The 14682-nt window shown below is 45.2% G+C and overlaps 1 protein-coding gene across 3 annotated transcripts in view; it reads right to left on the bottom strand.

Moving 5' to 3' along the window:
• Window positions 1-300: 300 nt before the first annotated feature.
• RCAN1 (regulator of calcineurin 1) overlaps window positions 301-14682 on the bottom strand; it is a 285308-nt gene continuing 270926 nt past the window's right edge. For all 3 annotated transcript variants that reach the window (XM_078656913.1, XM_078656914.1, XM_078656915.1), the window contains exon 4: window positions 301-2049. In XM_078656913.1, coding sequence (XP_078513039.1) covers window positions 1874-2049 — 176 coding nt within the window. In that variant the 3' untranslated portion in view covers window positions 301-1873. The remainder of the gene's footprint in view (window positions 2050-14682) is intronic.

The following is a 14682-nucleotide window of genomic DNA, read 5'->3' as shown; positions in this document are numbered from 1 at the left end:
TTACTCGATTACGAGTGATACCCAAACCACAGAAAAGTGTCATGTTTGGTGTCTTTCACTTCAGGACGTCTAAGTTTCAGAGTCAGTTCCTTGGGACAGAATTACTTGACAAACTGCAAATGTACTTCTAACGAAGTAGTAATTAGTTCTCTGATTTTAGAACTTGCTAATTAGGGTAAAGTGTTCACCTGAAATTTTTGTAGCCACAAATATCCAACTTATACTGCAGTGAACACCTGTCAAATTTACATGCAATCCTTCTGCAACAGACTCATTCATAATAACGAGCAGACGCATAAACATGTTTAATTGAATATTTACTTTGATATGTTAGAAAACAACCTAAATTAATGTTAGAAACTCCAGTTTCAAATGGATGTCTAGAAACATTTCAAGTGTTACTGTATGTAATCTCGCCATTGTTTGATCTGTAAACATGGTAGAAAGGGGGAGGAGCACAGCATTTCACCATTGTCTTTGCAAAAACAATACCCAAACAGTGAAGTACGTAAAGCTTGTTATCAGTTAGAAAACACACAACCCTCATATTCGCAGAGCATGCACCGGTGCTTGGCGTCTGTGGCTTCGAACATCATGCCCTGGTGTAAGTTTAAGAAAGCTCAAATGGAATACAAACAGAGCAAACATACTGTAGACACGGGTATTTAAAAACACAAACACACAGATTCAGATACTGCAAGAGTCCCATCAGAAATCAATGGGGAAAAGGCACTGCATCAGCTCGAAATATACTATACCACATATCACCCATTTCACATTTTTTTCGATATCGTAAAATATTTAACCGTAACAGCTATAACACATGGGTCTGCGCGTAAAATATGATATACTGACCACTGAAAACGCACATAGTTGTGGCCATGCAGGCGATACCCCTCCTTCTGAGTGTAGAACACAGTGTGCTGATCACTTGAAACCATACAATGTCGTGTGCATGCGAACTCTGCCTCATCTTCATCCTTCTCTTCAATTACTACCTTTACCCGAGCAAAAAAATTGTCCTTTAGATATATTACAACTCATGTGAGAAGAGCAAAATAATACATTCATTATGCTAATAAAGCTTAAATACAGGAGTGGATCCATTTGTAAATTTGCCAATGGGCTTATTGGATCAGATAGTAAAGAGAGAAAGCATGGCACATTACAGATCACCGAATAAGGTACTTCTTGTCCCAACTCGGTACCCTATCATTGGTGTCCATGCAGAAGCTACTATGTTATTCCAATAGTCCCATAGTTCGAAAGCATATCACCCGATACACAGTATGTTGCAAAAGTACTTGTGAACTTCAATCTGCATGCAAAAACAATGTTAACAAAAGTAAAACTGCTAATTCAGTTTCCATGTCCCTCGTTCACTATTTCTTCATTGCACCTGCAATGCACTTGAACATGGTGAACATCAAACCAACCTTCTTCCGCTACGCGTGCAGATACAGCAGATAAACGCATGAACACAGATGACACCAGACAGAAATACTGCATCTATTGTATAGCGACAAGTTGTCCTTGATCTCCTTTCTAACAAATATCCTACGGTACTGGGAAAAGAAAGCAAGCAAAGAAAACAAAATTCTGTAATGATCTCATCTATTTGTTCCCCAATGTCCTTGTCCAGTTATCATGTTAAGTGTGTCATCCAGGCAAGGCCACTTTGGGTCCCAAGCTGTCCTCCGGCGAGCAGCGCGCAAAAACAAACAGGTCACCTCCTGTCAATTTACTCTGCCGCCTGACGTTCTCGGTAAATTCTGCCACTTCCACATCTGCCACCACAGTGGTGATCTGCCGTTCCCACAGTAAAAATTTCCTTGAGAACCATGACTCAAAATGCTTGGAAGTCAATCCCAGCTCAACTCAGATGAATCGGGGTGTACTCGGGTCTCCGTGTTTGGATGATCTTTGGCTTGGGCTTCTTTGTGCCGTCTTCCTCTTCATGTTCTACTTCGTTTTCAGTTTCGCTCTCGCATACGTGGACGACCACACTAGGCGTGGTGTCGGTTGCTGCATGCAACTCATACTTTCCTCCTAGAAATCAAGTAACAGAAAAGACCTGGTTCAAAACACTGTTCTTAATACAAAAGTAGTCTTGTCAAAAGCACATTTTAAACATTTCACTGCAACAGGGCACTCCACAATGTTTAATGACTATTTCAACCATGTACTGATACTTGTAGAAAATACTATGGGAAACGGATTCACAATGATTTATGGAAGTATAAGCATCTGACCTAATACATGCATAACATGCAAATTCAATTTACTATTTTTGTGTATTAAATTACATTTCTGTGAGTTAAGTCAGTAATTTACTTAACTTGTAAACTGCCTGCATTACTGTATTTGGCTCATAGAAACAAAGAGTATTTTGGCCTCAATTCCTGTCCCTTTGCCCCTAACCAGGGAACCTGCTTGTGTCCCAGTACAAACTGAAAAATGTAAACTGTGAACTCAGAAGACACATCTCTTCGTGGGAAACATTTGGAATTTCTTCCTAACAATTGCCCAGCGTGTTTCAGCTCATTCCATGAACCCTATAATGTTATCAGGCACACAGCAACAGTGTTCACCAAGGAGGGTCAATGTTGGCTGCGCCAGCTGCAGTCTGAGACTGTGCCCCCGATTACGCAGTCCCCAGAGCAGGTACAAATTTGCACTCGAGGCAGCGCGTTGGTGAAATACAGACTGATTATTTCAAACTGCGTGTTTGGCTTTCAGTGCGGATGGACCCAAGGGGCATGGATTCTTCCACAGGTGGATGTACTGTGTGACTTTAGAGAGAGGTCTGGGGAGTCCCTGGGACCTCCATGTCAACGACATTGCCAGGTGCCAAATGTGCCTCGCATAAAGGTATTAAAGTGACTGCAGACTCTTGTGTGAAAACTGGGTGCAAAACCCAGGTGCGTCCCAGGGCACATCCTTAATATGCCCCATTTGTCTATGTTGTCTAGCAGAACTGGATAAGCTAAGTTCTCAGGGCATCAAAACCTATCTAGCAAAAGTTCTGCTTAATTTAAATTAATAATTTAAAACAACTGGCACTGTTTTACATAGCACAATGACATCCTGGCCTCTTCTTTCTCACCTCCACTCTGAGTAGGGCTGTAAGCATCACAACAGGATTTAGTTAGGAATAAAGCAAGCCCAGCTGCAGTTGTCCTTAGAGGGGTCTTCTGCTTCAGACTTAGGGCCTGATTTAGACTCTAGCAGATGAAGTAGTGTCCATCAGGATGACGGAAAACATTACCTCTGTTGTCCCAATGGTACTACGTCTGCCAAATTTAGAGAGGACCGACGGCCCAGCAATCATCCCTGTACTTTGAATGGAACCGCCATCGATTGGAACCTGCAACAAGTTTGAAAAGTTTGGAATTCTGAACTGTTAGACCTGGCACCACTGGCGTGGGTCTCCCTTCTATTTTTTGCTGTTGCCTCCTGTGCTTTTGCTGGTCTAGATGCTTTGGACACTTTGCCACTGCTGTTCAGGGCTCGCTTTGTAAATTGCTGTAATGGATTAGTGATTCCATGATTGGCTGATTGGATTTACTTGTCAGACTCTAGTACAGTGCACCATGTATGCCCAGGGCCTGTAGATTAAATGCTGCTAGTGGGTTTGCAGCACTGATTGTGCCACCCAGAGAAGCAGCTGTAAAATGTGGCTCAGGCCTGCCATTGCAGAGCTTGTGTGCAGTCTGGGACTGCTATGTTGACTTGGCAAGTGCACACACTTGCCAGTCCCTAAAACCTTCCCTTTTCTACATGTTAGTCACCCCTAAAGTAGGCCCAAGGTACCCCTGTGGGCAGGGTGCATTGTATGTGAAAGGTAGGACATGCCCTCATGTGTGTGGCATTTCCTGATAGTGAAATACTGCCAATTTCGTGTTTCACTAATGCAAGGCTATCTGTTCCCATACGCAGAATGGGCAGTTAGTTTATAACATCTTATAAACATAACTGGCCCTAGGAAAAAGATGGGAAAATAAAGTTTAGTATGCCTGAACTCAGAATGTTAAAGTGCATATTTTAGTAAGGGTGATTTTTTTCATTCTGTGGTTGAAAATACCACTTTTAGAAAGTGGATATTTTCTTGCCTAACCATCCAGTATGCCTCTGCTAGGTTTGTGAATTGCATTTCTGGCTTTTGAGTGACAGGAGCTGGGGAGAGGGCTGCAGCTCCAGCAGTCTGATGAGTCAGGACTGGGCTGAATGGGACCTGGGTTGAATTTAAAGTAGGGGAGGAGATTTCCTTTCACCTGCCTGGACCGGGTCTGCCTTCAACAATGCTGTCTCCACCTCCTGCTAGGATGCTGCACCAGTGAGGACATAACTGTTTTTGGCTGGTACAGACACTCTCTGTCTTCAGAGAACAAAGGATTTTGGTGTATAAAAAGAGGGGCCCAGACCCCAGACTTTAAATCACTTATGGGAAATCAAGAGGAATCTTTGCCAAGGAGAAGAGCCGGATAAGCTGAAGGAGGAATACTGCTCCTGTGCTGTTTGGGGTTGGCCTACAGTGGCTGCTTGCTGCCAAGGAAAGGAGAAGAAGGGCTTTGATGTTTGCTTTGTCACCTGCTTGAAGAAAAGATTTCCAAGGGCTTGAAACTGAGCTTGCCTCCTGTCTGAAGTCTCAGGGACACAAAGACTTCACCACCAGCTCCCCTGAGTTTACATACTGGGAATTCTATCCTGCAAAGAGGTGCCTGCTGCTGTCTAGGACCCCTAGAGACTGTTTGTTGCGGGGAGCTGGAAGATCAACGCAACGGGGAAGAAGTTTGTCACATCCGCACTTGGTTCCGACGCCTCTCCGAGAAGACCATCGCAGCACCTGCCGTGCGGCTGCAAACGTACACACTTGGGACCGGATCGTCGCATCACATCAAGCCGACATTGTGTTGCATCGCACCGGATCGTCGCATCGCATTGAGTCGCCATCTTGTCGCATCGTAACCAGAATTCACTAAGAAACCAACGCATAACCTTCTCTCCGGTAAGAAACCGACGCATCACCACCCCTGCGCTGCAGTAAGGAACCGACGCATCACCTCCCCCGAAGCAAGAAACAGATGCATCACCTTCCCTGCAACCCTTTTGTTTGTTTTGCGTGATGCATCAGGTACTTTGTAGGAAAAGTGTTGTATTTACAACTTGCATTGAACTGAACTATTTCTACCATTTGAACGTCTTATTTTTAATACTGTAGTGTGGATTTTTGATGTTTGGTTTTGTTTAGATAAAGTGACTTATTTTTCTAAGCTGGTGTGGTGTACATTTGTAGTGTTTTCACTGTGTTACTGTATGTGTTCACAAATGCTTTATACACTGTCAAGCCTGTCTGCTCGTGCCAAGCTAACAAGGGGGTGAGCAGGGGTTATTTGAAGAGTGTATCCCCCTTACTCCGACTAGAAGCAAGGGCCCCTATTTGGACAAAGGTACTTGCCTTTGCCAACTAGAGACCCCCATTTCTAACATGAGCACTACTCTTGTGGGGGACATTCTCTCACGTAGCCCATGACTAACGCATGGTCCTCCTTGCTCACCAGATGGCCCCGACACATGCTATAGTGTTAAACCCTTACTATCATACTTCAATGGTGCCAACAAGACAGGGAAGATGACAGGGAAATGATGAAAGCAGGACAAGAGGTTATGCAGCACTTATTGCCTTCCTACGGCAAATCTGCCATGGTCTCCTTTTCAATATCCTATCTGGCTTCTGCAGCCAGGGAATGTCTTGAGCCTGAGGGACAGAACAGTGACCTACTTCGGCGCTCGTGGAAGCAGATTAGTTAAGAGCCTCCAACTTTTTTGCAGACCTTAAGTTCCAGCAATCAGTGGAAGGGACACAGAAAACCCCATGTCATCTTACACAACAGGGAGCATTTTTGCCTGTCCCCCATCTGAACTTCTGAGGAAGCCAAGCTGTCACCGGGCCCTCCTGCATCAGCCTACGCCAAGACATGCTCCTCCCCTCAGCATATGTAGCAATCCTCCTGAGTGAACCCATGAAAGATGGCATCCCTTTTAATGTTACCTTCTGTTCTGGCCTGCTTACAATACTTGTTAAAGGGGATAAACGGCCACGAAACATTATTCCCTGTTGCGACTCTCTTGTGATCCTTCCTTTTTACTCTATACATTGATCTTCTGCAGGTTACTTGCTACAATGCATGTTAATTACACACTGAAATATGTTTCATTTAATATCGGTGCCTGTATAGGACAACATTCTGGAAACTTTGAAAAAATTAAGCTGCACGTGTTTCCTTTGGTAAATTAATCTAACGAATTAAGTAATTCGATATCACAAAAGATAACCCAAGGTAAAATAAAAATTCAGTAGTTAGATAGGTTTGTTTAAGTCACAACTAAGAAGTTCATACATGGTTGCTTATTAGGCACATGCTTTTGCAGAGCTGGTCATTTTCAGTAGCATTTCAGCTTAACTACTGTTAAAAACATCTGCCCACATAGTCATTGTGTGTTTATCTCACGGATCTATTTACTTAAGAGTTCGTTCAGCACAAAATGTCCAATAGTTTCCATCTGAATGGTCACCAGCAAGAGGATTTTAATGGCCTTTGTGTTTCTTGCATGATGGCATTGAGGGTCCTGAGGGAAGCAGAGGCGCAGCCTAGTCTTACCTCAGGATACTTCGCGGGGATTGATGACAGGACAGGATAGGTGGGTTGTGGGCAGGGGTGGAGTTAGATGGTTCTCAATATAAGAAATCGGAAGAGGGGGTTTCAGCTTCTTTCTGACTCCTCGCACTACCAGGGGCAAAAGGTTTGGATAATTTTGTAAGGCGAGGGCCCTGCCGAGGCAAGTTTGGGGGCAGGGAAAGGGATCTGTTTTCTGCTGTCAGCAATGCCTGAACAAGAGCAGGCTGGTGTCGTCCGGTTAAGTAGGGTGACTAACCGTCCGTAAATTTCACACTGTCCATAATTTGGATCTCACATCCGTTGTCCATGACAATCCCTTTTACGGATGCCTTTTGTCCGTAATTTTGGGCATTTGCTTGGGGAACATCACTGTTCCCCTGCCAGAAGCCTCAGCTCTCTGATGGGGCCGCCTCGCCTCTGAGCACAAGAGCAGCTCCACCTGAGTACTTGACCATTTACGTGTTAACGAGGCTTAGTTGTTTTTTCTGCCCCTTCGTCTCCACAAGGCCTATTCCTGGAAGAATTAGCCCCCCCCCCACCACCACGCCTCCGAAATTTGTAGTAGCCTCCCCCCACCCCCCTGACATTTGGCTCTAGGTGCGCCTCTGATTGCGACTGACAGATAAGGCTTGGCTGTTTAACTGTTGATGCTGTATTTGGATGTGTCCTCTGCAGGTGGTGTGAGGAGAAGAGTGACTGAACATTACGGACACGAATAGGCCTGTGAGTGGCAGTGTTGGGAAGAGCAGGCCTGCAGGGCCATGGCTTTGAAGAACAGTGCTCCCAGGGACCACGATACGAAGCATCTGCATGACTGCAGTGGGCTGTAAAGGGCAAAGACAGCACAGGACTCTGAGGGGCATGCCTCTGTGTGTTGGGGGGACAGGCCCATGGAATCTGGCTCTTGAACCGCAAAGTGTAGGGCTCTGAGGTCAGTGGTGAGTGTATGGCTGCAGAGTGACAGTGTACGGAGGGCGGGGCTTTTAAAAAGAAGAACTTATGATGTGACTCAGCCAAAGCTGTTGAAAGGTTCTGTGCCATGTATGAAACACTAAAACAGTTCTGGCCTAACAGCCAAAAGCAAATTGTAAATATGGGCATCAAAATCCCAGCATAGAGTGCTATTGGCTGGAAACAAAAAAGATAAACGAGTCACACTTGCATGGGCCTTCCTGGCAGCTGTGGTACCCATGGAGCCAACTGCACTACAGTTCAGAGCGACGGGTAACATCACATACAGTGCGATCAATTTCTTTACATTGCAACATCCTTGTACAACTAATAAAGGTCATGTGCGGGGAATTGAAATACTGATGCCTGATACCAGGTAGACCGAACCGTGATCGAGCTTGATGACAAGCCTTCCAGCAAATGACAACATGATGTGACCAACCCAGGAGCAGAGCTAAAACAGAAAGGCTACCAGTAAGCCACCCTTCATTTCAGTCCAGCCGAAACCCACCTCAGAGTCCTTTTCAGGAGTTTTAAATTGACCAAAGATGCTATATGTTTGTCCGTCATATTTGATATTTCAGTCTTTTCTGACTGCACCTTTGACATTCCCTAATTTAAGGGGTTTGGCGTTTGGGAAATTGCCACTATGTGCAGACAAAGGAGGAGGACAAACAGAGTAGACCCAGAGGGCTTGCTATACGGCCTCCAGGCTTTTAAACCCCACACTCCCTGCCTCGTGCCTTCCCATATTTGAACCTGGTTATGCAAAGACCCCTGCCTCTCACAGGTGCCCCTACTGGGAGCAAAGGATAGGTATAGGGAGGGTGGAGGCTTCTGAAGAGCTGTTTCCCTGTCAATGGATAAGAAAGAGAAGCCGTGTGTGGGATCTCCCTTGTGGCAGATTAAAGCCCTGTCCATGTTACTAATGTGAAGGGCCATCACAATGGGAGGGCAGTTGAGGCATTATGCCCCAGGCCTGTGATTTTCAGGGCCCCGTGGTGATGGAAGGATGGATGGCTAAATGAAAGAGGGATGGAGAGAGAAAGGGAGGATGGATGGATGACTGAAAGGGTGAATGGGTGGAAGGATGAGTGACAAGGTGGATGAATGAGTAAGTGAAAGGATGGCTGGATGGGTGAGAAGGGTAGATGACTGGATGGATGGGTGAATGGATGGATGAGTGGAAGAGTGGATGGATGGATGAGTACACAGATGGATGAGTGGATGGAGGGATGGACGAGTGGAATGATGGATGGATGGATGATGGATAGGTTTGCAAATGGTTGAATATTGATATGGATGGGCACACAGATGGAAGGACAGAATGAATGGTGAAAGACGTAATGATGGATGATAGAAGGATTACCCTTTGTAACCCCCATCATCTTAAGTACGTTTCCTATAGATTGACTTTCACATTTATATGAGTCATTGTCTCTATATAATAGGGTGTGATGTAACTCACTCCGACACCCTGTCTATCTTACTTGGGATGAGTAGCACTATAAAATAAATTAAATATACATGAGAGAGGGTCTATGTGAAGAGGAGGGTCACCATTGGAGGGTGGTAGCAATGCCGGACTGGCCGGACCGGGCACGGGTTTTTCCCTGGGAGGCTGGAAAGATGTGTGGGGGAAGGGGGGGTTGTTACCGCAAAAAGACCTGCATATTTGCTCAAAGCTATGGGCATACTCAAAAACCATGAAGTGAACAATTATCTCAAACTATAAATAAACTTATTTTCACTAGTACTTAAGTGGTTGTCTATTTACTTACTTCTATACTATTGCGCAACCTCTTCTGATGTGTCTGTAAAATGTAACTTTTGTCCGGAGTTTTAACCTCCTGTCCGAAACTTTTGTCCTGAATTTTGACCTTTGGTCCTGAATTTTTACACTCACCGTCCTGAATTTGCACCCATGACAGTTGGTCCCTACCGTAAGTGGCGCCTCGGTGCGTCTCTTCCGGCCAGTGGGCACGGCTGCCGGGGTTTTTTAGTTTGAGTGATAATTTTTCCTATTTTAGGTGTCGGCCTCAGTAGGCTGGCGCGGCAGCCCGCGGTCAGTCTGGAGCCCTGTGGCAAGGGCTTTGATTTATTGTCAGTTCTTCGCTGCGCTCCGGGGTATGATTAAATATGGGTTTTGGGTTGAGGCCTCCGACATGAGAATGTGTTATATCTAAGGTTTTTACCTTACATCTTCCCTGTTTCTCTGCCTCTGCTGTTCAGCCACTGTGAGTGGAATGTTAGTGTGAATGTGATGTCATTGGAATGTTTGGTAAGCTGTGAGTGGACTGTCAGTTGGATCCTGGGCTGAGCAGCAGAGAGGATGCTCCTGGTGGGGCTTTGATTACTTATATACTGGAAAACGTATCTAACCATCTAAGAAGAATAAACGTATCATCTGTAACCTATCCAAGTCTTCTGGAATTCCTTACCAGGATGTAACAGAATGTTACTCTCCCCGGTGGGGCACGGCAGTGGTCCAGTCTTGCGGGCCATGGGGAGCAGGCACTACCCTCTGAGGGCAGATCGGCAGAGTCCTAACCTCTGAAATCGGAATCAGGGCGGCATTGAAGGACTTCATCCAGTTTGTTTGAGCTGGTGTGTTTTACCAGTGCACGTCATTGGCCCTGCTTGTCAGCACTGGTTCATATGATAGTCTGCCACTAGGTGGCGCTGCTTGATTGAAAGTCGACCACAACTACAGTGTTTTTGTTATGGTTAACTATGTTCTTCACATTATTTCTTTGAGTTCGTAACAGCTTTTCTTCCTCAAGCTACGTGCAGCCTTAAATCAGGTTAGCCACTTGGTTAGATTCCAGTACCACTAATGTAGGCCTCTTTGAAATTTGGACTAAACCGATATAATTCACGTATTTGAATCGGCTTTCGTGTTGCACTAGCATATTACTCAGGGGCCCCCGCAAACGCTGTCTGCTTGTGTTGGCGCTTTAAAACGTCCCCCCTGTTGGTTTTTGCCTCACATCACTGCTCAGGCAAACGATTATATCTGCAATACATCTTTCTATTGATGGCTCCATAAGCGGTTAGAAATGTGAAGAGTCAATGACGTGTTTGCCATTGTCTCGAAACCACTTACGCTGCGGCGGGGAGAGCTACATGGGTCTGAGTCAGAGTCAGAATCTTTAAAAGGATCACATTTAAATATTGCTGTTTTATGCGCACTTTATAGTGCTTGGATAATAAACAATAGTTTATTTCTACCTGACGCATAATACATTATGCCAGTGGATATGTTTGCGAGTGTTTCTGAACAGTGGGCATTCCTCCGTAATGCTTGTGCTGGTATAATATGGGTATGTCTTGGCATAATGTAGGTGGGCATTTATTGGCATAATGTAGGCACTCGTGGAGCAATGCTAAACTCTTGTTTATTTAATCGTTTAACGTTACTGTTCAGAGTGGTTATATATTTTCGATAGTCTTAAAATAACAAGGATTATTGGCTTTTTTTTATTTTTTACTTCAAAGTATTTTATTAAAGACATTTTTTACATATACTTTTAGCATTGCTTACACTTCGCTGGGTGTCATCACACTCTAGGCTTACATGCGATTATACCGGTAAGTTGTCTACATGGTCGGATGACCCCTTTTAGCCTGTCCTACTATGATAGAGAGTGGAGTGGTGAAAGAAAGAGCAGAAAAGGAAATTAGTGAAGAAACGATAATTCCACATGGAGAGCTGTTGTCTGCGGTTCTATCTTATCCAGCAGGAGCATGCCTTATGGGCTGCGCCCTTCTTTTGGTTCTCGTCATGGGGGTTCTAAGTGGCCCAAGTACTCGTCGAGTGTTGCCCACATGCCCCTGGTTGCTGGTCTCCAGGGTGAGTTCCGTAGTGCTATACTGTCTGCTCCTCTCAGGTGTGTGATCCAGTTGAGCCACCCCTTAAATGTTGCCTTGTGTGTTTCCTTCCATTTGGAGACCACCATCTTGAGTGCCGCGCTCAACAGGAGGTCCAGCAGGTCCCTGTCTTGTTTAGAATCTAAATCTGCGGTTATGAACGCCGTGGTGAGGGCGGCGAACTCTGGCTGTAGTGTGCGACCCAGCATTTTGTCTATAAACATGAAGATCTCCTTCCTAGAATTTTTTGACTTTAGGGCAGTGGAAGAGGAGGTGGGCTAGATCCCCCTTCTCCCTCTCGCAGTTCCAACACAGGTCATGTTCCCTGAGGCCTAGTGTCGCTAGTCGAGCCGGGGTCCAGTATGTTTTGTGTACTAGCCAGAATTTCGTCTGTGCTAGCACTGGGGTTATCTTGTTCCTTGAGGGGGAGGCCCAGAGGGTTTGTAGCTCATGCTCATTCAGTATGGTGCCGTGGTGTTTTTTCCAGTATTCTGCTGGTTGGTCATGGATTTTGGTGGTTGCGGGGCATAGCAATTTATATATGTGCGACACCTGGTGCCCTATTCTATTGATCCTTGTCATGTAAGGTATTATTGACGGACTGTGTTTTTTCAAGTTTGCTTTGGTTATTGCAGTTCTTATCTTTAGGAAACTATAAACAGTGTGTTCTTATTGCTGCTTTTACAAGGAATTATTGTGTTGGCTAGTTTGAGCCATGTACACTTAGCTCTATGATTACAGTGCTCTCCTGACACCTGGGTCTGGTTTCTGTGCCTCGGCAAGCCACATCCTAAAGCGGTTGCCCGGTGTCGAAAGTGTTTGAGGGGGCGGGGCCTGAGTATGGTGAGCGCCCAGTGCTGGTAGAGGCTGTAGGGGCCGCCTAGTGCAAGCGGGCCCCTGTTTCAGGGGATGCCTTTGGCTCTTCGCCACCAAGGCGGGCCTGGGAAGAACTGCAGAGCCGGATAATGGCCTGCCAGATACGAGCATGTGAGGGATGCACGGCTCCAGTGAGGGCTTTCATTCAGACTGGGGGAGTGGGGGTCACAAGGACCGCTGGGACCCCAAGTGAGCTGGGGTACAGGATTAGACCATTATGGCTCAGAGACCCACATGGGGGCCAGTGTGGAGTTATGGCCTCGAAACAGGGTCGGATTGGTATCCCAGTTCGGCCTGGGCACTCCCAAAAAAAAGTGGCCCACTTTCCCAGATCGTCCCTTTCATGGATCACCATCTGGTTAGTCTCCTTAGACTAATTTTTTTGAGAAATGTTTGGTAAATTTAATATTTTAATGCTTCTAGAACCATTGAGATTGGCATAACTAGAAGCTCTGCATTCTGGTGCAGAGAAATATAATAGCCTAGGGCCACAACACTTGATCTGGCTAGGGTTGTCACCTGGATGGGACCAAATAGAAGAAAATCACCCAAAGCCGGTATTTTTTTATCTGGCAGGTATGTACTTTAAGTAGTGAATGTAAGACAAAAGCACTTTAAATGTGTTCTAAAGCTGGCTTAATACTCTGTGACTGATAGTTAAACTAAAAAAGAAAAGCTGAAAAAAATGTTACAATGGAATAGGGACTTTTTTTTAATATCAAGAGTTCTCTTTAATTATCATTGTCCAGCATTTGCAGAATATGTCTGTTTATTTCTTGTTATTATTTTTTTTGTAGTTTCATATAGTGTGAACTCCTCGGCCTGGAGTCATTAACCCCTTCGACGCTCATGACGAGCTGGGCTCGTCATGGCGTAGCCTCCTCGCACGCTCATGACGAGCCCAGCTCGTCACGTAACATGCGTTTCCGCAAAACCCAGCGTACGGGCGGAATTCCGCCCGCACGCATGCGGTTAAAGCAATTTCCATGACCACCAGTTACATTATACAAGATTATGCTAATACATTATACAAGATTACATTCATTTTTAGGGTCGATCCTGTGAGAGTATGCCCTAGCTATTGTTTACAAAAAGGGCTTGGAGCCCGGGCATTGCTTACTATTTGTGTGTTTGATCTCACTCTTCTTTACAGGCTCCCTAATTGGCCAGACCAGGCCAAACATAATTGCTGGTCATTTCTGTGGAGTATGGACAGAGGTACAGATTTATTCAAGTTAATCTTTGCCCATCTGCTGCTCACGACTGATTGGGATACTATTTCTCCCCCCTCCTACTTCCCCTGCTTGCTGATCCCTCCATATCTTTTGTATGTATTTCGATTTTATATAGCGCACAAATCACCCAGGGGTCTCAAGACGCTTGCTTAGGGAACCCGTCCTGGTATTCCCCTGTGAGATACCCCGGCAGGGTATTCACAAGGTGAAAGCCAGGCATCCTGCCGCGAGGGGCCGTAGTGGAGATTTTGCACTTTTTTCTTGCTTTTCACATTTTTAACATGGTCCAGGGCGGAGAGAGGTTTTTAAGTTTCAGTTGCAGCTCTGGACTTGAAAACATACGCAAGCTCGGTAATAGTGTTATTCTCAAACAGTGGAAAGAAGTCCACTGACAACTTTCTTTCATGTTTCCCCACCGGTAACAGGGCTATAAGTGAGTACTGCTGGGGCACTCATATTTCTGGTGTAGCAATATCTCTGGACTGCTCAAGGCTGCAGAAAAAAGAATCTGAAAATGTGCTGGGGAAGCCCACCTCTGTGCCCCAATGTCTTCTTTATAAATGCAAAGGGCTGATGTGTTATGTATTTGTTTTATACAGCGCCACCCCTTGACCTTCTCAATGCCTCGATGTCGCCACAAATGTGCGTTGTGACTAAACACTGAGAAATCTGGATACACCTCAACATTCCCAGTTACCATTCTCTGGTGTTATCCATGCCTGAACGTTCCTGACACCTGAAATCCTAAAAAAATAATACATTAAAAAAAACCTGTACCCCACTTTTGAAGAAGTGCAAATTGCACAGACCTTTCACAAGCAAATCACAAAGTCAGGAATACCCCTTGTTTGTTTGCATCAAATATCTTCTAAAAACACACTGGTTCTGTAAGCCCTTTCTATGGCTGCATAACACCCTTTCTGTCTGACAGCAGAGAAGTCTCTGATAATGAAATTTAGGAAGCTTGTCTTACAGGAGCTCATAGTTTACAGGTGATGCTCAGTTCATGATATAAAACTCTATTCAGCTTTACTCAGTTACCTATAATCAGGGGCCCATCTGGTTTTGCC

This window comes from Lissotriton helveticus, chromosome 8 (assembly GCF_964261635.1).
Source record: "Lissotriton helveticus chromosome 8, aLisHel1.1, whole genome shotgun sequence".
In the NCBI taxonomy this organism is placed as follows: domain Eukaryota; kingdom Metazoa; phylum Chordata; class Amphibia; order Caudata; family Salamandridae; genus Lissotriton; species Lissotriton helveticus.
This window is presented reverse-complemented; position numbering and strand designations above follow the sequence as displayed.